A 27141-nucleotide genomic window follows, 5' to 3' on the forward strand; every position below is an offset into this window, starting at 1 on the left:
GCTATTACTGTTCATCTGACTGATTGTATTGAAAAATGTATTGTGAAGAAACACTAGTTTGCAAATTGCTAATATATGAAATGTTTTGCAGTATAATTTTTATCTTTTTTAAATGCTTGTTGAATATTGGTTTGTTTTATTCCTGCAGGAAATTTTGACCAGCTTGATATCTTTCTAATTCACAAATCTCCCAAAGAACTCAAAATTTAAAGTTCACAAAACTTAGTGACACATCATAAACCCAAGAATAATACTACTGTTATAATGTCTCTTTCTCATCCATAATGCTTTCTTGATTGTAGTTCGATGACGCTTCGTAATATTTATGTATATATGGTTTTGCTTCGATTGTATGTGGAAATGTCTAAGATTAACATCATTTTGAAACCAAATAAGGTTGATTCTTTCTATTCCAGTGTTTAAAGATGACAATTCAGTTCATTGGTGCAGATTTCAAAATTATAGATTTTCATTTAGACGTTGATTTTGATCCACCAGTGAGAAATATTACAGTATGCCCGAAGAAATGTTCATTTGCATTGAAATCCGGGTAAGATTGTTAATGTCTCTTTTATTCATAAAGTTAAAGGGAAGAGAATGATGTTTTGAAATTATTTGTGAAACATAATATATAATCACGGGAATTGTTGAATGTGCTGTATAATTTTGATATTTCTAATAATTCAGTGCATTCACGTATGAAACATTGGCGAGCATACGCCAGCAAAGAGAGATGGGAATGAAAACGATGAGTGAGTTTCATGCAAAATCACAAATCATCCCTTAATTTGAAATGCAATTTTTGTACCCTTACTTAAGCCTGGAGGATATTTTTCTTAGCTATTTTGCATGCGAATGTTCTTAACTGCGGTGTGATATTGATAAAGGAATTTATTAAAATAAGATTATTTTCAGACTAGAAAGACTATTAGAAGGAAGGAAAAAAACTGAGGATTAACTTTGAAATTGAGAAAATAGAAAAATTATTTTTTAAGCCGACCAGTTATTATATTTTATTTATTAAGAAAAGTGCTGTACAAAAGGTTTCCGCAGCTTTATAATCCCCTGTATATTTTGAGTGAAGTCTTTCCAAATTGAATTTGAAAGCATAAAAAAGTTTAATGAACACAAATAAAGGGCTTAAGATTTCTCATCGTTTTCATTTCAAACCCATTCTTCCCTCCAAACTTCCTTGATAACATCCCCAAATTTCATATCTCAGTTCGCTGAGAAAATTAAAAGCGAACATTAGGAGTTTGCTTATTACGAAATGATTTATTATAACAGACTTTTGGTTGCGTTGTTAAATGAAATTAGATTGATTGAAATTTTGGATTTGTTTATTAAAAAAAATCGGATTTAAATCACTAAGCTGCACAAATCATTGGCATGTATCCAGCGCTACTCCGTTGATTTGAAGCTGAGTTCATTTAAAACGATATTCTAATTTGATAAAATTCAAATAGCAGCCTCAGAAGAAACTCAAGCTATTGAGCGCTAAGCTCCCTGATTTAGAACTTTTGACTACCGCACTTAAAACCATGCAGATTTTATGATTTGATGCAAAGAGCAAGTCATGGTTGATCCTATGGGTTATCCTGCACAAAATTCCTCATCCTTGATACTATCATTTCTCTTTCTCGTATCTAGTATTTCACATAACTGGCATTTGAAAAAATTTAAATCTAGTTTCTTTCTAGTACCTCTTCTTGCTTCTGTTTCTACTTTCTCACCCTTTCACACTTTTCTTGTCCATGCCTGTGTATTATGGTGTATGACTTATGTAAATAATGCAGAATGGGAAAAAAATCCATCTGGTCGATCAAAACTTGGTCTACACAAGAGAAGAATATGTAATTTATTCATACAATAAAAAATCAAAACAATCATTTCATTTGATATGCAGATCTATATCCGCAAGTTTAAGCTATTACGACAACTTCAATTCTTGTTTCTTTTTCTAACTGTTACTTTTTTCCTGCTCTTATCTATCTTTTCCCGATATCCTTGAATTTTTTTGCAACGGATTTATACGGTTTGAATACTGAGCATGATATCAGCGCTTTTTCAATAAATCTGAAGTTATAAGCAATTTGGAAAGTTTTACAGAAAAAAATTCGTTTTTTCAAAGTATAAATGATGGTTTCTGGAAGATTTTGGATCTAACGAAATTGAATTAAAGCGCTATATCACGGTAGAGTTAGGAATAAGATTACAGATACTCCTATACTATGCTTGTCATTCAATTATCTCTAGTTGCAATCCCTAAGGAGGAACACATTTTAAAGAAAGTTCATTCGTGAAATGACTAGATTTTCTCAGCTTGAAAAGGAGCAAATTTCTTCACTGCCCTTTCATATTTTTGAGTACACGAAAGTAATACTCGATCGTGATAAAAGATGACACGGTTCCTATAGAATTCTTGCAGTTCTGTGACATCCCTAATATTTTCCAAGCGAAGCGCATGCATCAATGCTGACTGAAATTTTTGGAATTATTTCCTTTTCTTACGATTTTATTCACTGGGTAATCACTATACGTACCCAAACAGATTAAACATCTAAATGTTTTAACAAGCCGTGATATTACTGCCATCGAAGAGTAAGCTGTCTATATTAACAACTGAAAGGATAAACAGAAACTCTAACAGCTTGTAATCTTTTCAAGCATAGAGCGCATTCCTGATCAAACTTTAATTTTTCTAATCTTAAATTTTTGCAATGTGGCAAAAAATGAAGTAGCCGAGAAAATGGGAAAGAAATATTTCCTTCGATTTTTATAAAATTAGAAATACAAAGTGACATACAGGGAATGCAGTTTCTCTACCCTCGACTCGGCGCTGGTGTGAAAGATTCAAGTTAATACACATTCGTTTTATTCTCGCAGCAATAATCCGTGATATGAGATATGTCACAGATGATTCCATTTCTGAATGAGATTTTTCAATAACATACTTCAACGGCTCAATATCAAGTAGCAAGCTAAAATATTAGGTGTTAAAAAGCAATGTTTGTTAAATTACATTCAGGCAGAAATTCCACCATTAATGTGTTGTTAAGGAGTACTTTGAAGCATTAACCTACTAATAAAACCTAAATGAGCAGCTAAAACAGCCACCGCTTTTCTGAGCAATAATTGCATATTCTCTTCCGAAAACTCATCCTCCATATCTTGCCTGCAATTCTTGCAACTTTTTAAAACATGTAGGAAAAAAGAAAGTGTTTTAACATTCAATTTTGCTTTTACCAAAAGATTTCAGAACATCCCTTTCTTCTTTTTCAAAAGTATAGAAGTATTCCAAAACACTTACGAGTTAGGCAGTTTTAATTTAACGGGACTGAATATAGGTAATGGTGGCGGTGGTCCCATTCTTACCCGATAGCAATTAATTTTGCGATTATACCACAGCAGTGAAATGGTATGCATTACCAACGGATCGAAATGAATCCTACAGTGAAAATTTTCACCGTAAAAATATTTCACTTAACACAATGCAGAGAGACATAACTAAATGATAACATTAAAACATGGTCCTTTAAAACAAAAAACTTACTCAACAACCTTACGTTTCTTTGTAGTTTCAGTTGAGTTGAACAGTTTGTTTTGTTTACTAAAACCATCTGAAATATACAATTACTCTTCGAACGACAATTGGAAGCATTATGAATTTAAAGAAAGATGCAATTTAGAACCGTGCCTGAAAAAATTTAGCAGATTTCAAAGTTCTGAAACCGTTAGCAAGAAACCAACACTGAGAAGTGTAGAAAACCAACCAACAACAGATTTGGACGGAGGTACAGCAGTCTCGAGTTCTCGGATCATCACTTCAGGCCTGACCAACAACAGAAAATCTTGCAGAGACCTTAAAAAAGTGAAGAAGGTGAATCAGAGGGAGAGAGTTAGAGAAAATGATCCATTCAAGTGCAAATATAAGTACCTGCATGGATGCAATGTCTCCTGAAATTAACAACGAGACTGATACACCGACTATTTTGAATGAACAGGATGAAACCAGGAAGGTATAGTTGCTGAAATCAAATATTTCAGTAACTGTACCCCTTTCTCCCCTCGTCATTGTATTCTATTTCTCAGCCAAGAAACTTCGTTGGTGTTACAAAATAAGAAAGATAATAGTCCTTGTCCAGGTAAAATGCATTTTACACACTTCAATTTATTTAACTGTTGCAAATTGCAAATGAAGTTTTTAATTATGAACTGAACCCAATGTGCAGACATTGTACATTTAAGCAATCCGGATAAATAAAACTATATAGACAGAGAGTATGTTCAAGTAATGCCAATGAATATAAATGTATCAAATTAATAAAATCAAAACTAAGAACCTGAATCAAGTAGAATACACTAATATGGGCAAAATTCGAAACACAATACACTTAATTTTATATTATAGGATCTGCACTACTGCTTAGTGAAGTATGATAAGAGCAGTATAAGATAGAACATTTTCCCTATAAAATATACAATTAGCAAAAAAAAAAAAAAAAAAAAAAAATGAGACTAACAAAACTGCTGAATTCGAAGATTTGAACATATTAGAGAATTATAAAGGTCATAAAACAAATTAGATTTAAACTAAGTCAATATATGGATTGAAGGGTAAAAAATATCAAACATCGATGGCTGAATATGGAAACATGGGGGTCACAGAAGAAGGATCAAATAAATGAAACTAATTGAAGCAAAAAAAAAAGGACATAAAAACTAGGTTAATAATATACATTTTAGACGTTTCATACATCCTCCGGATATCGCTAAAAGAATTTCAAATAAGATCATCTTCAAAAAGGTCCGGTAATGTCTCACCCTGACTCAAACTAAAAATATAATCACGTTCGGACGGTGGTGGACTTAGCTTCCTCATTACTTCTCGAATTTCTGAAAGCAAAATTAAATCTAACAAAAATTTCCAAAAAATAGAAAAGACGTAAAAATACATCTAAGAAGAAATTACCTTGACTAAACGTGGGACTGGTCTCTATTTGTGATTGTAGAGAACTGCACGTTTGCTGAGATGATTTCTGCCGATCGCTTTCTAAAAGGATTACATTCTCAACCAGGAAAAATTCTGTCTGTTCAGTTTTTATCAACATTTTTCTCATGATGTATTTTTTAGCATTATATCATTTCTGATCTACTATTATAATGTTTCAAATATTTTATAGTATAATTCAAAAAGAAACATTGCTTACGAGAGGGAATAAAAGGCAAAACGGGATCAGAGCTGTCGCTAAATTCTTCATCCAATCTCCTCTTCTTCAGTAAACCTTCATCTTCATCCTCCTCCAAAAACTGTCTGGGTACATCACCCTCCACAACATATGGTATAGGCTGAAATGGATGCTTTAGCAAAGTTTTTAAGAAGTGACCGAATCCTATGGAAAAAAAATCATGAAAATTATTTACATTTCACAAATTATAAATATCATTTTGAATACCTGAGACTTGTTAGTAAATAAGTCGCCTTGACTTTGATCACTGTTCATTTCTCCTAACAGTATTGCGTTGGCGGGGCCAAATGTACTTTTCAGTCGTAAATTGTATTGCATATCAAAGTCACGCATCTGTATATTTCAGTTTCAATTGAAAAACGAAAATTACAGATGAAAACGAGTAAAATGATATTAAGATATTAAAAAAAATGCTAAATTGTGTAAGTAAAGCAAACCCTTGGAGGTGCACCAATTTCAACAAAAGTCCCAGGAGGAGCCTGTATCGCAAAAACCCGGCTATCTTCAAAAACTGACAGTATGTCTTCTTCCGTCAAATATGCCAACTTCATGTTTTTTTGATATTCACTAACATTTCGTAAGCTCTGGAAATTACACTTCATAATTACATTTCAAAGATAAAAACAAGTAATAGCAGATGAAAATGAAACCATAAATATGGAAGCGGTGAAAATTTAAACTTGTTTCATCCACTTAATGTGGGTATCGAGAATGCGTTCTTCCTTCTCCAACTCTTCTAACTCAGCTTTCTGCTTCAAAATACGTTTCTGTTCTTCAGGATCAATATCCGGAAATGAACCATGCTTCCTCAACTTTCCACCTCTTTAACGAAAACAATGCACCAATTAATTAAAAATTAATGAAGTGGGCATCAACAATACTACTACTTGAAACTTACTTCCAATTAATGATATTTTTCGACTTTTTTTCAATTAATCCAATACCTTCCAGCACGTTGGTTATATCGTATATCCTTCGTTTCTGTCTCACTTGTAGTTCTTCTGCGGCCTTTAGAATACATAAAAAAGTTTCAAAACCACTGATGTTCAGATCACAGAAATTCAAATCAAGAACCACAACTTAGATACGCTTCACTTTTAAAATAGCCATTCCTTTGCCAGCTACTTCAGTCATTATTAATTAAGCAACAGAGAAAGAAAAATTCCTCAAAAGCTAAGAATGTAATGAAATCGCACGAACAAAAATATGATACTCTGAAGTAGCAAAAAATAAAGTGGTGAATAAAAAAACACACATATATCAAGGAAGATAATTTTTTTATTATCTTACAACTTATCTTAGCAATCAGGAAAAGAAATCAAGAATTCTCACAATATTCAAATCGACAATGCCACCCCGTGCTCGTTGTAATAAATCAACAAATCGCTGGGTTAATATGCCAAGTGATTTTTCAGCACGACATACAGACGATGGTTGTTTCACATCCTCATCATCGACTGATTCTTCATCATATCCACTTACAACAATTTCGGGATCTTTATCCTCCATTGCTTTCTGATTCGGTCCATTGATTTCCAGTGACTGATGCCTCCACTGTTTCACACTAGTCATTCTTTCAAGATGATGCAATTAGTGCGATGTCACACTAGAAACTTAGTCGCAGTAGCTAGTCTTGAAACAAATCAATTAAAATAAACTCCTTCTAATGAAACAGGAAGAGATGATTAATTTACTGAACTTCCTGCATCAGAACAACTTAGCATGAATTAATTCAAACTGATGTGAAATGAAAATGAAGCAAATCCTTCAATGGTAATCGATTTCACAAATTTCTGACGATGCTAAAATCGAAATGCGTAAAATCCTAAATAAGCGATCATTGTTTTTCAAACGATGGTGAAGCGCATCAACAGATTCCATGTGAACGACCTTGCATCATCAGCAAAAAACGCTAATACTTCAAGCACTTAAAAATGACAAATAGTTCCCGTTACTAACGGTTTGCAAAAATTAAAAACTACCAGCTTCAAATTTTTAATAAGTCATAGTACAATAACTAATAAGCAAAGTTTTCATTTAAATAACTGGTATAAATCTGCACTACTATTTTTCCATTCATGAATTCAAAAAAGTCTAATACATTCAGTGCACAGATAATTCATAACTAAAACAGTCATACTATATTGGAGAACCATCAACAAAGATTCAAGAAAATCACACCAAGAAATAAAAGTGAAGCATAACAACATCATACATACAAAGATTTAACAAATCTTAATTATCTTCATCATCATCATCTTCAATAATCACTTTTCTTTTTTTCTGTTTTCTCCTTTCCTGCAATGACAAACCTAATCATTTTGAATCTATTTATGGACTCATTTATTACAGTTATCCTGCGACCAGAGGAAAAAAATACCACAATACTGTATTTAAAGAATAATATTAAGCCAATAACCTGGTCACTATCACTGTCTTCACTATCTTTTTTAGCATCATGCAGTCTCTTGGAATCTGAATCTTCAGAATCTGAATGGCCAATCAACGGTCTATCATCCAAACCATGCTTATAGCGATTCTTGATGGCAGATATTGACTCTTCGTCTATAAGACAAAATGTTAAATCTAATAAATTAAAGATCAATGAAAAAAAAAAATAGTAAAATCTTTAGCTGTACCAGAATCTTCGTCTCTGTCCTCCAAAAAGTTAGCGGTCAGCCCTGACCGACCTAGAGATGGACGCATACGATTACGCCTCTGTTGTGCTTCACGACGACTTTGAGCACGCATACGTTCTTCTTCTTTTCGAACTATTTCCTGAAGCAGAATAACCTCTACTATATTCTATCCTTCCTCTTACTCAAAATTACATTTGCAAGTTGTAAATTGAAAATAAAGAACAAATTATACCGCCTTCTTCGATTCTGGATTTGAACCAACTGCTGTTAAAACTTTTACTTTCTGCGACTTATTAGATCGATCTGCCATTGATAGTGTAACTTTTCGATGCGTGATAGAATCAGTTGAATGCGGCCGAAATACTAATTTTTCCCTTTAAACAAAGATGTTCCTCATCCAAAGTCAGCACATATAATAAACTAAAAAAGCTTTCCCAAATCATTTTATTCACACATAAAATCTTCGGGGCTTGGATTATGTCTTAAAAATGAAATGAAACACATCTTATGTCTGGCAAACTCAAAAATGAAGAAATATAATTTTAACTAGAAAATTGAAAATTGGAATTTACTTGAAAACAGCATGCCCTTGTAAGCCCGCACCTTGTCGCAAGAACAAATGATTATCAAGTTGCATTGGTTGTACTGTTATATCGAAAATTTCTCCACCAAGGTAAAGAGACATCCTGAAAGTCTTTCCACAGGTGACACTAAAAATCTTTTAAAAAATCCAATAGATTTGAAAATCAACAACAGTATTCCAGAAACACACGTTCCATCCGACCAGCGAACAACCTTTGAATTCCCCTGCTTCTGTATATTACCAGCATCATCTAATACATAACGCCAACGGATTGTATTTTCCACCTACGAACAAAGTAGTTTAAGTATTATAAATAAAATCAGCACTAGTTCAATATCAATTGATGTGCACAGATGCACTTAATGACTGCATTGTTACATTAGCTCAAAATCAGAGAATACCTGGTTCGCAGTTTTATATCGCTCATTACATAGATATAACTAGGAAATGAACTGCAGTCATATCCCTATATATTTGTTGCAGCAAGCTATTTTCTTGAGCAATAGAGTTTAATCAAAATGTATGCTTGACATTAAATAGTTCTTGACACTAAGCAATCCATTCGAGGCTAGATTTTGAAAAATAGTCATAAAAGCTGAATGCTGGGTATTTTACATATCTGTTAATCATAAGATGCTATAAAGAAGAACATCAGTACATACTCGCAACTTTAATCTAGCACGTCCCTCTTCATCTAGCAAATCGTCTTCATCAAATTCATCTTCATAATGATCCTGATCAAATGGACGCGGTTCAATACTCAAAAAGTTTGGGAATTTCACAAAATATAATCCTTCGTCAGTGAATTTTGGACATATTCTTGCAGTGTTAACTTCAACGATTGTCGGCTCAAGGCGTTCAGTATCTGCAGCACTTGTTTCTGGATCAGGATAAAGACGCGGTCCAACTATGTCATCCTCTGTTAATTCCTACAACAAAACCTTTGTGCCTTTTTTGAGTGATAGAACTAATTATTGAAGTTAAAGTCTTATCAAATATATCTTACTTACAATTCAGTATGCTATTAATGCCATATTCAAACTCATTTAATACGCAATAAAACTACATTTTTTTAAATTCTCGAAATCAGATTCATTTTTAATTGGTATCATGCACCTCAAACATGACATCCGACTATTTCCCAAAATTTATGGAAAAGTATTTTGCACCACAACATGTTATTACGCTATTTGCAACTACGGAAATTTTAAAGCAGCAGTGAAATTCGTTCCGGTTTGCGAAATAAAAGGAGTGATTTTAGTATTTTTTATCAAGTTTCCCAGAACCGATAAAGTAGATTTAAAAGATCGTGAATTCTATAATTTAAAGTTAACGAATTTTTATTGGTTATCAAAGGTTTCGCCTTAATAATCAATAAAAATCTAAGGAAACTAACCTTTCGTCCTTCGTCACTTTCTTTATCACTGTCACTTTCAGATAATGCAATATCTTTAAGCCCTTGTTTCCCCTCCTCTATTTCATCTGTTTCTGAAGGGCTCTTTGATGTGTTGTCACCATCTTTTTCGCTATCATTGGATTCCTTTGCTTCATCTAACTCGTGTTCCGAAACAGAATCTGAATCATCAGAAACAGCTGGAAGTGGCTGCCGTTCTGATAGGGCATCTAAATCTTCCTCAGCTTCCAAACGTCGCTCTGAAGGAGCACCAGAGTCATCACTTTCTGCAGATACGCTTTTTTCAACAGTGAAGCCTTCCACTGTAAAGAAAAATCCACAATTACTAAGTAAAGTAAAGAGGAAGAATGTCATCAGTGAACTTCATAAGCACTACGTATTTCACCTTTCTTCCTTATTTGTTCATCATCATCATCCGATGATGTGACTGTACTTCGTTGCTGCTCCTCAGCTATGGAATCGTCCTCTGATGTGCTTTCCTGGGCATTTACTCTTGATTCGTCATCACTTGAACTATCTTCTGAGGACATTAGTAAGCTGGAAATTGAAATAATATAGTACAATAAAAGTAAAATGAAAATAAACACTGCTTGCAAAGTACAATTACTTTATTAATATAAATAATTTTGAAAATGTGAGAAAAAAATAGTGAAGAAATGATAAAAATGAATACATAGTATAATTACAATTACCCCATTCATGCTCATACTCTTCATTAAATCAGTAGTTTATTTCCTTCAATGCATGATAAGGTAAACCGGTAAGCACTTCGATATCACGCAACAACTTACTCTACTACTAACAATTACCACGTAGCTACGTAAATCGACGTAAGTGCTGATGCGCTCGATCAGAGCGAATGCGGCCCGTCAAATTCAAACCCATTTGAGGTAAATATCAATTTAGATGGAAATGGGACCTAGGGAATACCTATACTGTGGTAAGAGATAAGTAGAGGTGATGTTTCGCTCTGCCCATCGATATATCCCGTCATCACGAGTAATTCATCAACAGCTATTGAGAAGATACAGCAATTACGGCGAGATCGACTTGAGGTAACAGTTTAGGCTTTAATAGTTGTGAAGAAAGCTATCATTAGTATTCGTCTGTTCTTTTTTTATCTTGGAAGCATTCTGTTTGCATCATTAGCATCTCTTCTTTTATTCTGGAAGTATTCTCTCTGAGGATTTGAAATATGTAGAAATTTTGATGTTCGAATATTTGAATGGAAGGATGTGCTGTTAAAAGAAGGATAAGGAAGAATTAAAGCAAATGCAGTGATCACAGGAACATTAGTGATAATAAAGTGGTGAAATAGTTAATGGTAATAATATATGGTGAAAAGATTAATTAGAATAAGTTCAAATTATCTGTCGATGAATTTAATTGAATTTTCAGCAAACCGTGTACGGTGATTTGTAAGAGCGGCACAATTGCTTGCTGGCATCCAGAGAGGTCATTCCCCTACGAACATTCCAAACCCATTGATTTGAAAGAAATAAAGGCGCAGAAGCAGGTTGTTCTTGTTTTATTTGGAAATATGATTGGCTGATCGATGAGGTCTCAAATGTATAAATGTGCAATGCGTAGTAAATAGTAGTGTGTTGCAATTTTTTTTTCTTATTTCTCTTTGTTTCAACATTCATAAACAATTAAATAAGTGAGATCGATAGAATCAGTGATCTAAATGAATTTCATCGAAGTTCTACTTTGAAAAGAAGTCGAATTTTATACCACGGGATTATGCTTTTCTTTCACAAGTTGCAGGGTTCGAGTGTACTGAATAAAGAGACCGAGTGTATTGCTGATTTAGGAGGTTCACTTGCACGTACAGGCCCTCGTAATTATATACTTCGTGAAATATTTTATACTGGCAAGCACGAGTGGTACACAAGGTATATTTTTGCAGTTTTGAAAGATATTAAACAACAGGCATTTGTGTGATTCATACTAACCTCGAGAATGTGGGAAGCTTGAGCTACAATTGTTCCCGATTTCTTTGTACATGGAGATGCTGCGTCACAGATCTTTTCATGCATCTCACTTTGGTCTGTAAAAAATAGGTATTGCAAACTGCATATTTCAGAAGCTTCAATCAAGCTGGAAAGATATTCTACAAAAGGTATTATGCAGACTAAAACTTGCTAATATCTTTTCTGTTTGAATTAGTCTAGCCCATATATTGGAACTAGTATTTCATGTTTCTATTTCATTTTAAAATAATATTTAGCACATTTTTAGATACCGTGAGGAAAGATTGCGTTCGGTAGCAGCACCTGACCCGAAGAGACGCGAGTGATCATCCTTGAAAAGTTATTTGAATAGTGCTAACTCATTGTGTTGTCTTTAATTGTTGCTCCTTTATCTTTTATCAGGTCAAACTGTTTACTTAATATTTGTTTTCTGCTTGAGACTTCCCATTTTGATTTGATATGCGGTTTGATGCGTTTTCATTGCGAAGTGTCGCTGATGCAATATGGTTAGGTCGTATCACCTATGCTGATGGATTGAGACATCAACACTGTTATGTTGACAAACTTCTTGCTTTACGAAAACTGGGATCTGATTCGATGAAAAAGTAAGTTTGAGTTGATATTCTGCAGGTCCTTACATTTATAAAAATCCTTATATTAAAAAAAATTTTTTTTATGAGATTTCAGGAGCTACTTATTATTATTAGAGCACACACCTGTCTATACTGTTGGAATAAGGCACTTCCAATACAATAAAGATGAAGAAAACCGGTTGAAGAAACTGGGTGCTGATTTCTTTCGGTATTCAGTTTTATATGTTATGTAAGATAAAGTGATCATAAAGAGTACATATGTTTAATTCAAAAAAATTTGAATTTTTGGAACTGAAATATTTGATAAAATATAAGCACCACATATATCGATTCTCGCGCGCATGATTATGCAGCATTTGATTTATTTAACATGTCTGAATAGACTTTTATGAGTGGTAATCCAAAACTTCAGCTAATTCCAGGATGATGGAAATATTCCTTTCCTAAATCTTTATTCTTCATACATTTAGTTCAAATTTTAATTTCTCAATACATCTTCACTTTTTTTTCGGTTTGAGTATTTGGATTTCCAGGACAAAGCGAGGTGGACTCATTACATTTCATGGCCCAGGCCAGCTTGTTGTTTATCCTATTGTTGATCTCCATTCTTTGCATGTGAAGGGTCCGGACCAGAACTCCACTGTTGTAGGCGTTCGCCGTTATGTATATCTTGTCGAAGAGGCAATCATCAAAACTGTTCGTGATTTCGGTTTGCGTGGTGCAGATAGATCGCCCAATACAGGTTAAGTCTCGAGATTTTAAGTAAAATGTCCTTTGGCAGTATTTTATCACATCTCATTTATTTTTGACAGCGATACATAACCAAAAGAAAATTGGAAAGTCCGAACAACAAACTATACTGATGGCATATTAAAATCCAGATGATTGAAGTAATTCTGGTGCATGTGAGTTCAGATGACCAAATTTCAAGATCGACATTGGAAACAAGAAAAAATTACCAAGTCATCCAAAAATTTTGCCTTATTATATTATAATGTTATTATTTATATTTCACTTGTTGCTATTGTTTTACTTGATAAATCAGTAGTATTTTTAGGAGTTTGGTTAGCAAATGGTATGAGGAAAATAGCGGCAATTGGCATAAATGTTCGCGATGGCATCGTTAGTCATGGCTTAGCACTTAACTGCAATACGGATTTGAACTGGTTTCATCAGGTACAATCTTATTGCGTTTAGTGTTTCCAATCATATTTTTTGATGTTGTGGATCTTGCACAGGAAATACGATTTGTTTTCTTCACACCATGTTTGTAACCGTCTCATTTTATATTTTAAAGTCCAAACGCCAGAACATTTAAATTCAGATGACCAAATTTCGATCACAATCGGGGACTGGGACAAGACAAAAGTATCAAGTCTATCCAAAATCTTTCTTGACCTCTAAATAAATTCTTACATTTTACATTTTTATCATACATACCCCCCATGAAATTAGTTTCAGATTGTACCGTGCGGTTTAGTTGGAAAAGAAGTCACTTCTCTAACGCAAGAGCTGGGAAGAAATGTTTCAGTAAATGATGTTTTTCCAATTTTTTGCGAAAAGTTTGCTGAGGTATTCCATTTTAATGTCAAAATTTGCAGTTCAGAGAAATTTTGTGAAAATGATTAAGTAAAACTTTCAAAGATTGAAGACATCACTAGTCATTTTGAATCTTTTTAGGTGAAAGAATTTTTTCCTGAGTTCGGAATCTTTTTTCTCCTTAAAATGCTTTTAATATAATGAAATGACTGGGTAGGTAAAAAGTACTTTCGAGAATTTGAGTCGGAAATAAATGTATAACTAAAGTTAGTAAAAAATAAAGAATTAGACGAAATGTTGATTCCAAAAAATGCCTCGTCGTGGAGCTCTAAATCCTCTGAATCTCAAGAAAGAGGTGTCTGCTGTTGTACTTCAGCTATTATTATATCGTTAGCATTTCAAAAGTGTTGCTTTCTTTCATGAAGTAAGTGTAAAAGTGATTTCAAAAAACATATCCTCACTTTTTGTGGTCCAGAGAAGTTTTGCAGAAAAGATTAAGCTTCAAAAAATTGAAATTACACAGCTCTGAATTGAACATAACTGCATTTCAAGATTTTTTTTTACATCTCTGCAGTAGTTGGCTTTCTACTTCGGCACAAAGGTCGTTTAAATTTTGTTGTTGTCCAGCGATATAACATGTGATTTTATAAGTCCATGCATAAGCTGCGGTTCAGAGATCGTTTACTAAATTGCTTTCGCTAAATGACAATGACTGACTGATGTGATTGCGATTTGCAAATCTTATTCTACCGATACTTTGGTAGAGATGTAGATCAATTTGGTAACGGTTTTGAATTGGGATGCGGGTTGCATGTTTGCGCAAATTGTGCTATGGATATGCCTAAAATATGGCCCGAATTAAAGTTATTACAGCTATGAAACACTTTTAGTTTCCAGTATGTCCCTCGGGAGCAAGAACAAAATTACAACATTGAAGTGAACTATATCCAAGTTCTTCATCAGATGTTATTCCATCTCATACCTGTGGCTAGCTGTCAATTGTCAACTGTTTTGGTTTATTGAATAGGATACTTCCAATTCTAATGCTTTAGCAGATGGTAAAATCGAAGAGATAAATTTATAACAAGATGTATTTCAAGATAGTAAGATAAAATATGTCGTTAATAACGGCAGCAATATTAAGAATGTTTTTAATAATAACAACAGATAAAAAGAAGTAAATAAATAATAGAAAAATGCCTGGAAATAACTAGATGAGGTTTTAAAATTTACAATTTTCAATTTATAAAGCATCGTAAGGATTACAAATCTTGTTTTCACTTAACACCTCGCTATCACAAACGCGGTACTGTTCCGGCCAACCTTCTCTGACTGTTTCTAATTGTCTGTAGCATGTGTTGTCTGATTTCCTGCAAAAGAAGATGTGCTTGTTACTGCCAAGTCGAATTCACGAAATAAAAAGAAAAAGAGTAAAAATAAATGACAGAAGTGAAGAGATATGATAAGGTTGAGAATATATTCCTACTTATATGAATGAGAATATATTCTGCAACGAGGACACACCGCAAACAATTCCAGCGCGGATACAATTTCTCCTTTCATTGTGGAAATGTTGAGCAGTGGCACCTAACAGAAATATGCGCAACAGTTAGTAATATGTTTACTACTCGTTAATTCTTTACAGGATATTGAAGAAGTGAGGTATAAATTTTGGGAACTTCTCCCGAATTCATCAGAATCAAACCAACTTTGAAAATAGTTAATGGCGTTATTGAAAGATTTTTTAGTAAATAAATTCCATTCACTCCAGGACATTGACGTAGCTGAAGTTTCTGATTACATCGAGCTGGTTTTTCATGACATGGAACCTGCAGCAGTAATAATGACTCTTATGTTAAATTTTTCCTTATCTCCAAATACTTCTCATTTTCTCTTTTCTGACAACGTAGAAAATATAAATTTAAAGCTGAAGTAGTCTTTCTTTTTTAAACAAGGGAGAGAAAGAGAAGAAGATCATGCCATGTATTTTCGAGAGAAATTACCATCGAAAAAAGTTAAGAATTTAACTGGCCGTTTGAATCAGTGAAGGACAGGTTGATTCCATTTTATTTCCAAGAGAATTTTCATATCTCAACACAATATAAGCTGAGCTTCCACATTGTTTATCACATAATTCCTGTGATAAAGTGACGAGTAATTTCACGTAGAAGTGAGTATTCATTTTTGTAGCTCAAGGAATATCAACGATTCTATACAATGTCTTTACGTGCAAGTAAGAATTATTAATACAATTATAAAAATGGAACTTCATGTTGACAACTTCAGGAACTCTATACCATTCTATTATTATTAATAAAGACTTTTTTAAGGCTTCAGTACTTGTACTTAGCTGTTCCGATTAATAATGTATTCAAGGAGATAGGTAGATGACACATATTACATATACATGTTTCATAAAAATTGATAACATTAAATGTAAAATAAATAGTAAAATATTTTGTAAATAAACTTGAAGTTGTAGAAAAAAGAGAGTTGTTGATTGTATGTACCTCAGACTTCTGCGGATACAAGTAATGACAGTGTGTGAGTGTTATTGAACCAACATAAGTCTGATAGATTCGATGTTCTGCTTTCATTACTGCTAACTGTTTCTGTAATATTTAATACTGATAACTATAAATAGTTGTGTACATTTTAAATCTGTAGGAAAGGCTGACCCTCGAATTGTCTAGTAATAGCATGACTGGTATGAAGAATCCAATGAGCAAAGCCAATATTCCAAATTGAATGAACAACAAGTATTTGCAAGGTTTACGACGACTAATATAACGCAACAAGCGCTTTTGAAGATTCTGATGTGACATGCTAGGCTGGAACAAATGAAATAGAACAATGGATCTGTTTTGAAATAACGAAAACTAGCATATGCTAGAAGTTCCTTTAATGCTCAAAAGTATTTGCTAACTTTGGCTTTGATTGCTTTGTTTAGTAGAAGTCATAATAGTAGTGGATTTTGTAAATATATCATTAATGTCATTAAATTATACGTGAAAAACTTAAGTAAGTAAGAATGAGATGAAATGTAGCTTTGCATGAAGTGTAGATGGGAAAAAAAATTACCATTCTTGACACACCGCTTAATAAAAGAACCGCCCGTGTATTGAAATGAATACTAAAATCACTTGCAATCTCGAATTTTTTAAACTCTATCAAATTTGTACCAGAGTATTTATTATTCATGCATTTGATATGAAATTTAGAATGAAATTTGCATGAGAGAGTTAAAGTATACGTTTTTTGATGATCACAATTTGATATTTTAAATAATTAAAATGAATCTCATTCATTCCAGTAAACATAAATTTAAGGAGTTATTGTAATATCTGAAGAAAGCCAAAAGTGGTGTTTAATGAAATAAGTGATAACATTATTAGCCTAAGGACTTTTTGCTTCTATGTTTCGTCACGAACAATTTCTGCTAGATGTTTGTCATTCACAACGTGTCAACATACGCCTCAATGGCTGACATCCTTTTGCGCCACCATCATTTTTTACATCAAAATAGCATACTGTTCTTACCCTTACAGATTTAGTACAGTGGTATGTATGGATGATTTCAAATCACTTCAGTTACTTAGATATCAAACAATTTTTTGACTTTGCAATAGTATGCAAATATAATTCAGGAATAGCTATGATCTAAGTTTGCATCGTTGATAGTAATGTCCAGTAATATTCTGTCCATGGGAGACTATTAATCTCAAATGTCTTGAACAGTTTCTGAATGCTACAGTTTTGAACCATACTATAGATTTTAAACGACTTTGTCTGTTTTTTTTCCATACCATAAACTTAACAATAAGCTTTGATAAATTTCTATTTTTGCTTCCTGCATCATATGCGAAATAATGTTTTATTTTTTAAAACAAAATCACTCTGAATGCTTTTTACCCGTCCTTTCCCTTGTTCGTCACAGTTCACTGTTTGGTATTTTTCTCACAACGGTAAATTTACTATAGTTACGAACAATTTTGGCTGAGATACGGAAGTGTTTCATTTCTATTCGAAAGCAACTATTATTTAACTTTTTTTTTTTTTGTTTTCATTTTAATCTACCTTAATTTTACCCTTAAATTTATCCTTCAACTTTCATTTATTTTTTTTTTCATCTATTACCTCAAAAAAAGTTCTATTAATTTCATTTCAAGTTTTCAAAGCAAATCGAAATTGCAGTCTGAAAATGGGGTTCGCCAATATATTCGAAAAACTTTCTTAGTGCAAGACAATCAGTGATCTGAGTAGCTGATCATGGAGTGATTCCTTTACATTTTGGATGGATAAGACTTAATGTAATTGATAAGAAGAAGCATTATTAACTTTGTATTCTTTGTCAAAAATTAATGCTAAAATCAAAAAATTTTGCGAGAAATTTTAACAGTTTCAATTAAGAAAAAATTGTTAAAATTTATGGTTGAAAAATTTCCGTGTCATCAGGGACAATAAAATTAACATAAATTTCAGGGCTTATTGAATTCTTTTTCGCATGTAATTAAAATTTTTGAGAATCTTGGATATAAACTTTACATTGATAAATTACTCGAAAATGTCCCATTTGATGTTCTGTGGAGTGATGAATATCCATTTTATGACCTTTTATTCAGCTTACATTTTAACCAGGTTGTAGCCTTATCAAAAGGAGAATTATATGGCTCAAGCTCAAGACATTACACAAGCAAGGTGAATTTAAAACTTTAAGAAAAAGTGTAGCGCTCAAAGCAACAAATGTTCTAAATTTGTTTCATCCTATAAAACAAAATTGGAAGTCAGCAAGCTTAACATCTGAAGTAACAAAAGCTTTCGATTTATTGCCAAAACGAGATGAGTTTTTAAACTATAACAAGCAAGCGCTCATCCAATAAATAAATAAAAACAAAAAAAAAAAAAACGGACATCATGGGATCAGAATAGGAAATGTCAAAGAAGTCCGTCTTTTGGACAATGATTCATTTATTTGGGAATATATATTAAGCTCATTTTTCATCGATCAGACGGTAAATCAGATATGAAACTATTAGTAAGATCAACAGAGATATTATCAATATTTTCCAGCAAAATATTGATATTTTGTGGTTGCTGGAAAAGTGTTATGCCATAAATACCGTTATTGTTATAAATTTAATAAAAAGACGAGTTTCTTCGCAAGATATTCGAAAGATTCGAAAAAAAAAAGCCTTTTTTGGAATGATAAGTTGGAACTAGAAAAAATCTATAAGCATCATAGATTGACAACAAAAATAAGCAAGTAAAGTTAAATGATAATTGTTGATAGAAAGTTTTTATTTCAAATCCTGCAAGGTTTATTAGTTGATTGCTTTTTTCAGTAAATTCGATATTGGTATTTATATCACGCTATTGAAAGTATTAACTTGATTTATTTAAGTTTAAATATATTCCAAAGTAATTTATAATATCTTTTCTTTAGTACAATTTAAAATGGATAAACCTACCAAGAAGAAAAAACCGTATTTAGCAAAGCTAAAGGTAGTCAAGAAATGTCCGTTTCTGTTTGTGATCTTCAAGTGTTCAACAATGACTGCGAATTTAAATGTTTCGACAAAGATGGCCGTAAAAAAGAGCTGGCAATTATTTTCACCTATTAAAGTATCACTTAGATTTTTGATAGAACTACTTCTGTAAATGTTATTAGTTTTGCATTTTAATTTCCCTATGCTTTTACATCAATAGACTGAGAAGTAAGAATGATTACGGAATTATCAAGTGCCTTTCACAGTTTAACTTCCATCAGTGTACCTTATAAGCATATACCTTAGCAGGCTGTATGCATCATTTTTGCATACCAATTTCATCGGTAAAGTTGAATTACAATCTCAAAAAATAGCAAATAATAAGTAACACACTTCAACCAAACCATTTCCAGAAATACCAACTATACAGGCATCGCATGAATTATCAGTTGTTGGGCATCCTAGAATCAACTTATGAAGAGCACATGCCCAGGCGTAACACACGTCGAATATTGCCACGTACGATACACAAAGCAAAAAATGTTAGCCAACTTGGGTAGAAAACTGGATATATTGCTTACTCTTTCATTCGAAAGTAAATTTAGGGTTGATAAAACTTGGTGTTTTTGAATATTCATCGCTGGAGTAAATTGCATTTTCGCCTTTACTTTTGTATCAACGTATCAAAGGGAATAAGTTATAAACTGAAGGAATAAGCTATGTCAAAAGGCGAATATATTTTCTAAAAGCACATTTCTTCTCATATTTTTGTCACATTTCATTAAAAAAACAAAAGATTCTTGGAATTAAAATCTTTAAATGCTAGTCCGATAAGTATAAGTAACAAATGGAAATCAGAATTTAAAAGGAGTATTGCTTTAGGATACAGCACGATTTGATATCAGAATTCGAAGTAGGTAATGTATGACTTTTAACACTACTAAAGGAATTTTTTGCTCTATAATAAGCAATCAAACACTGACTGAAAAGTAAATATCGATGTGCAGCTAGAACCATCATTTCTTCTTTTAACTTTCGTGCATATCTATTAGCAAGTAAGTTTCAAATTCTAGAGAATTAACACGGTAAATTTTATTAGCGAGTTCTTTTCCATTGCTATAAAACCACGGAGTTTCTGAACTTAATGACTCACGTAACATGCAAGATATGCAGGATCAATGTTACAGCATGCATTATGTAGAGATGAATAATGATCTTAAGAAGAATGAGTAAGTCAAACAGGTCCCAGTCACACAAAATATCAAAAATAAATTGCTCTTAGATGAATTACATTTAAAAGATTTGCCTCTCTTCATGATCTGAAATTTCATCGATCTTCAGTTCATGACAATTTCATAAATGCTCTTAATTCTTTTAAAAACAATATTTTCAACATCTATAGGATTTTTATAATACTATTCCAATAAATTTCCAAGGTCTATGAAAGGTTCTATCAAATGACGAGAAGCTGATGAATAGCTGCATGACATTCTCATCTAACCACAAAAACGTAATTCTGCGACTGCCTTAAAAGGCTACCTTAAAAGCAAAATATTTTTACTTATCGAACAATCGGTGTATGTTCAGTATATGTATATGCTTCCTTCGAATTTGCTTTGTATTTAAGCCACGGTAATTTAGCTTTCAAAAAGTAGATAAGAATATATGCTAATGAATTCAAATCGCCCATACTACTTAACGATGTGAACTTTTTTAATATAAATTTCATTTTATTTATTGAAAATTTAATTTTTTTGCATTTATTCCAAGGGCATCACTCCACTTTTCATGTTTGCAGTAAAATTGATATTGAATTATTATTTATTCGTTACTGATAAAAAAAGTTCTTACGAAAACTAAGCATTTGAAGAGACGAAACATACAATAAAACTTTTTTTTTTTTTGTATTCTGTATGTGGATCCATGAATCCTTGCATGGACTCATCCATATCTGTTAATTTAATGAAGACCATCAAATAAACATCATTTTCTTGGCCATAACCAGCACCATGGATTATTAACTCATAAAGATGACTTTAAACTTTACTGTATATGCAATGTAAGGTATCTCTCTGTAATGATAAAATTTTACCGAGGATATTTACTAGGAAAAAGAGAAACATGAAAGCAAAACCCGATACAGCTACGAATTTTAATATTTTGTGCTTTGCATCAAGACCCATAATAAAGTCTCCAGGTTTGTTATCTCTGTGAACGATACCTGCCAGATGTAATGTTTGCAAAACATGCTGATAGAGAAGAATTAATAGTTAAATTAAGAATTTAATGATTCTTCCATATGAGAAAGAAAATACATCACTTATATATTAAAAGAAAAAAACATTGTTGATATTTTGCAGTCAGCAATGAAATTACAGAATTCAAAAAAATTAGAACATATTATACTATACTCTTAAAAGATAGCATTGAAAGTATTATGATATCATATTTCTTATTAGAGTATTTAGTAATGAATAAAGAATGAAATGCACAACTGCTTGAGAATAGTCAGGTATTAAATTGCATGCCAGCTGGTTTGCTAGAAGTCATTAGACTAAAAAGGCAAGCTGCAGAAATTAAACTGATCTTTCAACGAAGAACTTAGCAATTCCATTACTAATATGTTGCAATTACTTTGATTACCAAACCATGGAACCGAACAATCGAATGATAATAACCTTATAATTCAAAAATTAGCAACCATAAGCCTTCTAGCAATCAAAAATTACAGAAATCTTTTACATCGGGAAATCCAGTTTCTCTAAGGTTTTGTAAATATAATATTCATGTCACAGTCTTTCGTTGTTCTTAGGTTTTATTGCCGGCTTTAATGCAACTTCTCTATAATTCCTGTAAATTCAATATTAAGAATTTGTTCAAAGCACTTCTATGAAGAAACAAACAAAGAAGAGCCTTAAGGCCTTCTTCCCTCTTTCCTCAACAACATACCTTTATATCCTGAGTAGCACTCAACTTCCAAAAAGAAAAAATAGAGTAACGATACTGCAGGTATTAATAATGATAAGAATAAATAGAAGGTAACTTTGTAAGCTTCTCACTAGCTACTTTGAGTGCCAATCGTGGCGATGACAAACAAAAAGTCGTCATCATCATCACCATCCTTTTCAGCTCCATACTGTTTCTTTAGTTGTCATTACAGTGAAATGATTATCTGCTAATATAATTTGATTTTCAAACACTTCACCAAAACAATATCAAAACGTTCACGCATGTCACGTATCACTCTCTAACTTTTCAATATTGAAATGAAAAATATTAAGTATATCGGGAACAGTCCAACTTACTAAGCTTACGATCTACTCATTACACGCCAGTATTTCACTGCAGCACGTATATCAATCACTTCACTACTCCTTGTTACCACTACCAATGAACAATGAATGCTCTTTTTATCATTCTGTTAATGAGTAAATCTTACGTGTATTCTCTTCTCCCTCTGTGTCGGACTACGTCATTTACTTCTTTATAGAAATATTCCTCGTGCATGCTTTGTCTCTCTTTTCAAGAATACCGCATGTCCGTTTTCCTTTTCGAACAGCAATGTCTTTCGCTGAAGCAAATTGCGCACGTTTGCATATTGACAGTAAAGTGCTAAGGTAGCGTATGTCTCCGGAAGGAAGGAGAGGGTCATCCTGCGATTTAATGCGATAAGAATGAAATCTTCCAAGGATGTTACTAGGAGATGTCGAGTTTTTCACTTTTTTAATATATAAATTTTGATTTTAATTTCTTTTCATAATTTTAATTATATTTTGATTATGCGAGCTTTAATTTTTGAATTGTGGCGTTACTTATTGCAAGAAAAAGTATTTTTTTCATTTGGAATGTTTTTCTGGTAGATCACGGAAGATGTCCTATCTCTTGATTACAATTAATCAAGAGATAGGGAGCAAATTTGATCTAAATACCTTGAAATTCTCTTATTTTATCTCGTTTTATTTTAGATGCTTCAATCTTAGGGTCTTCCCCCACTTCTGTCCTACGCTTTCTACTAGAAAAAAATTACATTCAAAGGTATATTAAGTTATTATAAAATATACTCAAACATACATTATACAAGATTTACTTGTCTATGGGTGAACTTTAACCTCAGATCTAACAGTCGGAGGGTCTGCTATTAAGCTGTGAAAAGATTTCCGTATTTCTCTTATAAGAAACGTTTAATATTAATTTTAGGTTGTTCCTTAGCGTCTTATACAAAAGTTCTTTCAAAATGGCAAAGAGAACAACTACAGAAGAACGAATGGTAAAAGAGGAGGATTCGGAAATACTGCATGTCACCAGCACAATTTCGGAAATGAAAATTTCTGGTAGTAAACATTCAAGAAATGCGAAAGACAAAGTTGTGAACATTGAAAGTGAATATCCGAAAACTTCTCCTGGGGATCAAACTACAAACAGTCAACAACTAAAAAGCTTCGTTGACGTAAGCTTTCAAAATTTTCCCGCATTGTGATGTCATTTGTTATCCTCATCTCTGAAGGACTCTTGTTAACTTCACATATAATTCTCGACGTAGTCCACTGTTTATAATTTTTTTTAAGCTAAAAGATTTCTTTATCTGTTTGAACACATATGTGTTTTAATAATATTCAACTTATCGCATACTTCACTTTCTGAATGACAGTTAAGACTTGTCTTGTTTAACCTTTATTGTGATGAAAGAACGATAAATTATAAGGTGTAATGGCTATTGATAGTAACTACTGCAATGATTTATATCCGCAGCAAATGTAAATTGATGTGAATCTAGTAGGAAGTGAAAAAGTTTAGCTTTAAGAAAACTTCCTTACCCTTGTTATTTCACTTCTCGACATATCAAAGATGGCATTCAGTAGAGGAACACAACTGTCATCACTAAACAAATTCAGCTTAATAAAATCGGATGAAAGGAACCAGAAAAATAAAAATGTACAGAAAAGTTGTGATCATATGTTATTCGCATTATTAATCCTTGTAGATATTGTTTTTTTTTTCTAGGAAGAGAAAGTATCTGAACTTGACCAGGACCAGGATCAAACACATCCAGCATACATCCCTCGCATAGGACAATTTTTCATGCACGATACTCGTGAAACTTGTGAGAGAATTACACCACATCTGTTGTCTCGTGCTGATTGTAAGTGGCGGCATGATTTATACAACGAAATAGATCAGATACCAATGTCTAATCAGGAATTCGCCAAGAAGTACGGTGTAGATCGGGAAGGAAATCCTATCTCTTCGGTAAGGCAAGTGAAAATTTTTGTTGAAAGCATGTTTAGCATGCTTAGATTGAAGCAAACAATTTTAATTGAAAGAGCTATTTCGAACAATTTTTCATGGCTTTTACGTTTCTTCTAACCTATTAAGTTTTCGATAAGATTCTTTCAAGGACAAGTCTTTCTACAAAATTTTGTTACAAGAATTTTTTCGGCTTTCCAACATGATATGCGTCGCACAAATCAGACTCGAATTCGGACATCAACGAACGTTTGGAACGCATCACGTTGTTTTACAAGGACACATAAGAGTATGTTTTTGATATTCGAAACAATTCGAAACAAAAGTTGTGCACTTATAAACTCTTAATTGAGCAAATGTAATTTCCTGACTTAATTTTAATTGTATCAAATACATTTCAGAACTGTATTATTTAATGTATTGTTTTATAGTTCATGGTCATGGGGCTAATTATGAAAATAAAAGAAAAGGTGTAAAAAAACAAGAAAACGGTAATCGTTTATCATTCATTGGTAATATACTGAATAAAGAACATTCTAGTGTTTGGGAAAATAGAAAGTTAGATGGAGGTAAGTAAATAAGTGTTGAGTATGACAATAGGTTTATAGAAATGAGTAAAAGATATGTCAATTAAGATCTTTGTAAGATTAATTCTCGTTTCAGATAAATTAGGTCATTGTTTCTTTTAGCCATGTTTAACCCGTTGCTGGTAGACACCTATAGGCATTTCTTGTCTTGCAGCTATAGCTGCTACCCACTTTGTAGATTATGTAAGATATGTCATATTGTTCTGAAGTAGAACAGTTTTGGATCCAACAGTTACTAATCCATCATTAAAATCAAACAGAAGCTAAATTTCCAAAAAAATATTCTTATATGTTGGCTTTAGGTAAAGAAGCAGAAAGCAAGTCTGAGACAAATAATACTGATGATAATCGTGCGAAGATGGAAATGCGTCTTGGTAAACGTTATTCGACACAGCGACCAATAAAATCGTTTGAAATATAGACTTTTTTTTTTACAAATGTTATCTGCAACTCTAAGTTTTTTGTTGTCTTATTTCCACAGTTAAATAATGTTAAAGTTTGTGTGTAAAAGCTGCTCAACAAGCAACTAATGTCATTTTTCTTCACTTTAACGATGTAATAATATAAAGGTGAGGCAAACTTGTCGTTCTCATTGTTATACTTGTTTTATCTATTTGAAGACACTTCCATGCAATTCATGAAAACGGATTTTGTGCAATGATTTTCTCAATTGCTATCATATGTTTTTATATGTCCGCCGTTTCATTCTTAATTCAGATTTCAAAATACTTAATAAATAGTTGAAGCACTGTTTCTTTTTCTCTCCAACTGGTTTTGATTTATAATCCGTAGGACTGAGCTAGAAGATCGATAATTTTCCGAAAGTGAATTTACCGCCTAGTGAACTATATGTTGCTTTTTAGAATGAATTCATCTCTTTCTTGTTCATGTACAAGTGCATTATCAACTAATTCTGTAATTTGTCTGTTGTGATACTGCAATAAAAACTGCCTTGGAAGAGGTGAATCATAATAATTTCGAGATTATGTCTTTGAAGCTGCGCTATTCTCCAAGTAATGTAGTTGGTGAAAAGCAGAAGATGAGTTCGAAGTTTTCATAGTGGCCTGGAGAGTGGTCTACAACGCAACGAAACTGTTAGGTCTTGTTTGAGGGTAAATAGTTGTGGTGTGGGTGGGGAGATTCGGTGTTTCTTTAGGGGATTGGTTATTGGTAGTGCGGGGTTTGGTGTCAGGGTTGAGGTGGATGAGATGGCTTTTCGTTTTGTGATTGTTTTCATTTCAAAGCTTATCGAAATGGCTAAACGGACGAAGAAGGTTGGCATAGTAGGGAAGTATGGAACTCGTTATGGTGCTTCACTGAGAAAAACTGTTAAAAAGATGGAGGTATTCTTTTCATTCACTTCTACTGTTTTTAAACCATTCCAGTTGGTGGATGCAATATAGTTTGTGATTGCATGTGTTGGTATTAGCAAGTGAGTTGGAAGTTTTTATATTAACTGTTGACATCAGGAAATGTAGTATTTTGTTTGCTGCTGAGTCGGGTTCTATTCGAAATACACAGTATTTCTCTGGTGTAGAGTAATTCTCCCAAGTTTCTTTTTATATCCATTTTTGTTTTTCCTTTTTATTATTACAAGTCGTAATATACCTATAAATATATATTTCTTCTCACCATTTAAGTATTTCAGGTAACACAGCATTCTAAGTACACATGTGCTTTCTGTGGAAAGGAGTCGATGAAGCGAAAATGTGTTGGCATTTGGAAATGTTCGAAATGCAATAAAATAGTTGCTGGTGGTGCATATGTATACAGCACAACCGCAGCAGCCACTGTGCGCAGTACCATCAGGCGTTTACGAGAAGCTAAGGAATGA

General features: G+C 32.8%; 9 protein-coding genes across 15 annotated transcripts; 4 read left to right on the forward strand and 5 right to left on the reverse strand.

Annotated features, from left to right (window-relative positions):
- Positions 1-2308: 2308 nt before the first annotated feature.
- Positions 2309-3822, reverse strand: Bm10008 (Uncharacterized protein; the record flags this gene model as incomplete). 3 transcript variants are annotated; one of them, XM_043081699.1, is made up of 6 exons in its annotated part: positions 2309-2479; positions 2807-2928; positions 3084-3175; positions 3311-3448; positions 3554-3620; positions 3774-3822. In XM_043081699.1, the coding sequence occupies 6 exons, from the start codon at positions 3820-3822 to the stop codon at positions 2309-2311; spliced, it is 639 nt and encodes a 212-aa protein (XP_042937633.1). The 3 variants fall into 3 exon arrangements, with proteins under 3 accessions (XP_042937633.1, XP_042937634.1, XP_001902015.2); XM_043081700.1 differs by having other exon boundaries at positions 2807-2981; positions 3080-3175; XM_001901980.2 differs by lacking the exon at positions 2309-2479 and having other exon boundaries at positions 2859-2928; positions 3080-3175.
- A 961-nt stretch (positions 3823-4783) lies between these two features.
- Positions 4784-6821, reverse strand: Bma-efl-1 (Uncharacterized protein; the record flags this gene model as incomplete). Its single annotated transcript, XM_001901979.1, has 8 exons — positions 4784-4896; positions 4973-5053; positions 5211-5349; positions 5457-5582; positions 5687-5833; positions 5930-6071; positions 6148-6257; positions 6582-6821. 8 exons carry the CDS (start codon positions 6819-6821, stop codon positions 4784-4786), a joined length of 1098 nt encoding a protein of 365 aa, XP_001902014.1.
- Positions 6822-7484: 663 nt separating this feature from the next.
- Positions 7485-10415, reverse strand: Bma-leo-1 (Uncharacterized protein; the record flags this gene model as incomplete). 3 transcript variants are annotated; one of them, XM_043081701.1, is made up of 9 exons in its annotated part: positions 7485-7547; positions 7669-7814; positions 7889-8027; positions 8121-8262; positions 8461-8574; positions 8661-8755; positions 9134-9400; positions 9868-10151; positions 10271-10415. In XM_043081701.1, the coding sequence occupies 9 exons, from the start codon at positions 10413-10415 to the stop codon at positions 7485-7487; spliced, it is 1395 nt and encodes a 464-aa protein (XP_042937635.1). The 3 variants fall into 3 exon arrangements, with proteins under 3 accessions (XP_042937635.1, XP_001902013.1, XP_042937636.1); XM_001901978.1 differs by having other exon boundaries at positions 9868-10187; XM_043081702.1 differs by lacking the exons at positions 8661-8755; positions 9134-9400; positions 9868-10151; positions 10271-10415 and having other exon boundaries at positions 8461-8573.
- A 430-nt stretch (positions 10416-10845) lies between these two features.
- On the forward strand, positions 10846-12184 carry Bma-lpl-1 (uncharacterized protein; the record flags this gene model as incomplete). The annotated part of the gene is made up of 4 exons (XM_001901977.2): positions 10846-10940; positions 11284-11401; positions 11653-11780; positions 12127-12184. The coding sequence occupies 4 exons, from the start codon at positions 10846-10848 to the stop codon at positions 12182-12184; spliced, it is 399 nt and encodes a 132-aa protein (XP_001902012.1).
- A 133-nt stretch (positions 12185-12317) lies between these two features.
- Bm10007 (Uncharacterized protein) lies at positions 12318-14852 on the forward strand (the record flags this gene model as incomplete). Of its 2 annotated transcripts, XM_043081703.1 has the most annotated exons (6): positions 12318-12463; positions 12546-12659; positions 12985-13193; positions 13509-13627; positions 13913-14023; positions 14763-14852. In XM_043081703.1, the coding sequence occupies 6 exons, from the start codon at positions 12318-12320 to the stop codon at positions 14850-14852; spliced, it is 789 nt and encodes a 262-aa protein (XP_042937637.1). The 2 variants fall into 2 exon arrangements, with proteins under 2 accessions (XP_042937637.1, XP_001902011.1); XM_001901976.1 differs by lacking the exon at positions 14763-14852 and having other exon boundaries at positions 13913-14080.
- Positions 14853-15233: 381 nt separating this feature from the next.
- Positions 15234-17074, reverse strand: Bm1346 (Uncharacterized protein; the record flags this gene model as incomplete). The annotated part of the gene is made up of 7 exons (XM_043081704.1): positions 15234-15360; positions 15477-15577; positions 15700-15819; positions 16089-16127; positions 16501-16602; positions 16669-16821; positions 17072-17074. The coding sequence occupies 7 exons, from the start codon at positions 17072-17074 to the stop codon at positions 15234-15236; spliced, it is 645 nt and encodes a 214-aa protein (XP_042937638.1).
- A 5191-nt stretch (positions 17075-22265) lies between these two features.
- Bm17757 (Uncharacterized protein) lies at positions 22266-22596 on the reverse strand (the record flags this gene model as incomplete). Its single annotated transcript, XM_043081705.1, has 2 exons — positions 22266-22326; positions 22520-22596. 2 exons carry the CDS (start codon positions 22594-22596, stop codon positions 22266-22268), a joined length of 138 nt encoding a protein of 45 aa, XP_042937639.1.
- Positions 22597-23037: 441 nt separating this feature from the next.
- Positions 23038-25728, forward strand: Bm6236 (the record flags this gene model as incomplete). 2 transcript variants are annotated; one of them, XM_001901975.2, is made up of 6 exons in its annotated part: positions 23038-23093; positions 23674-23923; positions 24478-24723; positions 24946-25009; positions 25152-25289; positions 25610-25728. In XM_001901975.2, 6 exons carry the CDS (start codon positions 23038-23040, stop codon positions 25726-25728), a joined length of 873 nt encoding a protein of 290 aa, XP_001902010.2. The 2 variants fall into 2 exon arrangements, with proteins under 2 accessions (XP_001902010.2, XP_042937640.1); XM_043081706.1 differs by having other exon boundaries at positions 25152-25211.
- A 787-nt stretch (positions 25729-26515) lies between these two features.
- Positions 26516-27141, forward strand: Bma-rpl-43 (Uncharacterized protein; the record flags this gene model as incomplete). Its single annotated transcript, XM_001901974.2, has 2 exons — positions 26516-26650; positions 26956-27141. The coding sequence occupies 2 exons, from the start codon at positions 26516-26518 to the stop codon at positions 27139-27141; spliced, it is 321 nt and encodes a 106-aa protein (XP_001902009.2).

This window comes from Brugia malayi (genome assembly GCF_000002995.4).
Source record: "Brugia malayi strain FR3 genome assembly, contig: Bm_v4_Chr4_scaffold_001, whole genome shotgun sequence".
Lineage (NCBI taxonomy): Eukaryota > Metazoa > Nematoda > Chromadorea > Rhabditida > Onchocercidae > Brugia > Brugia malayi.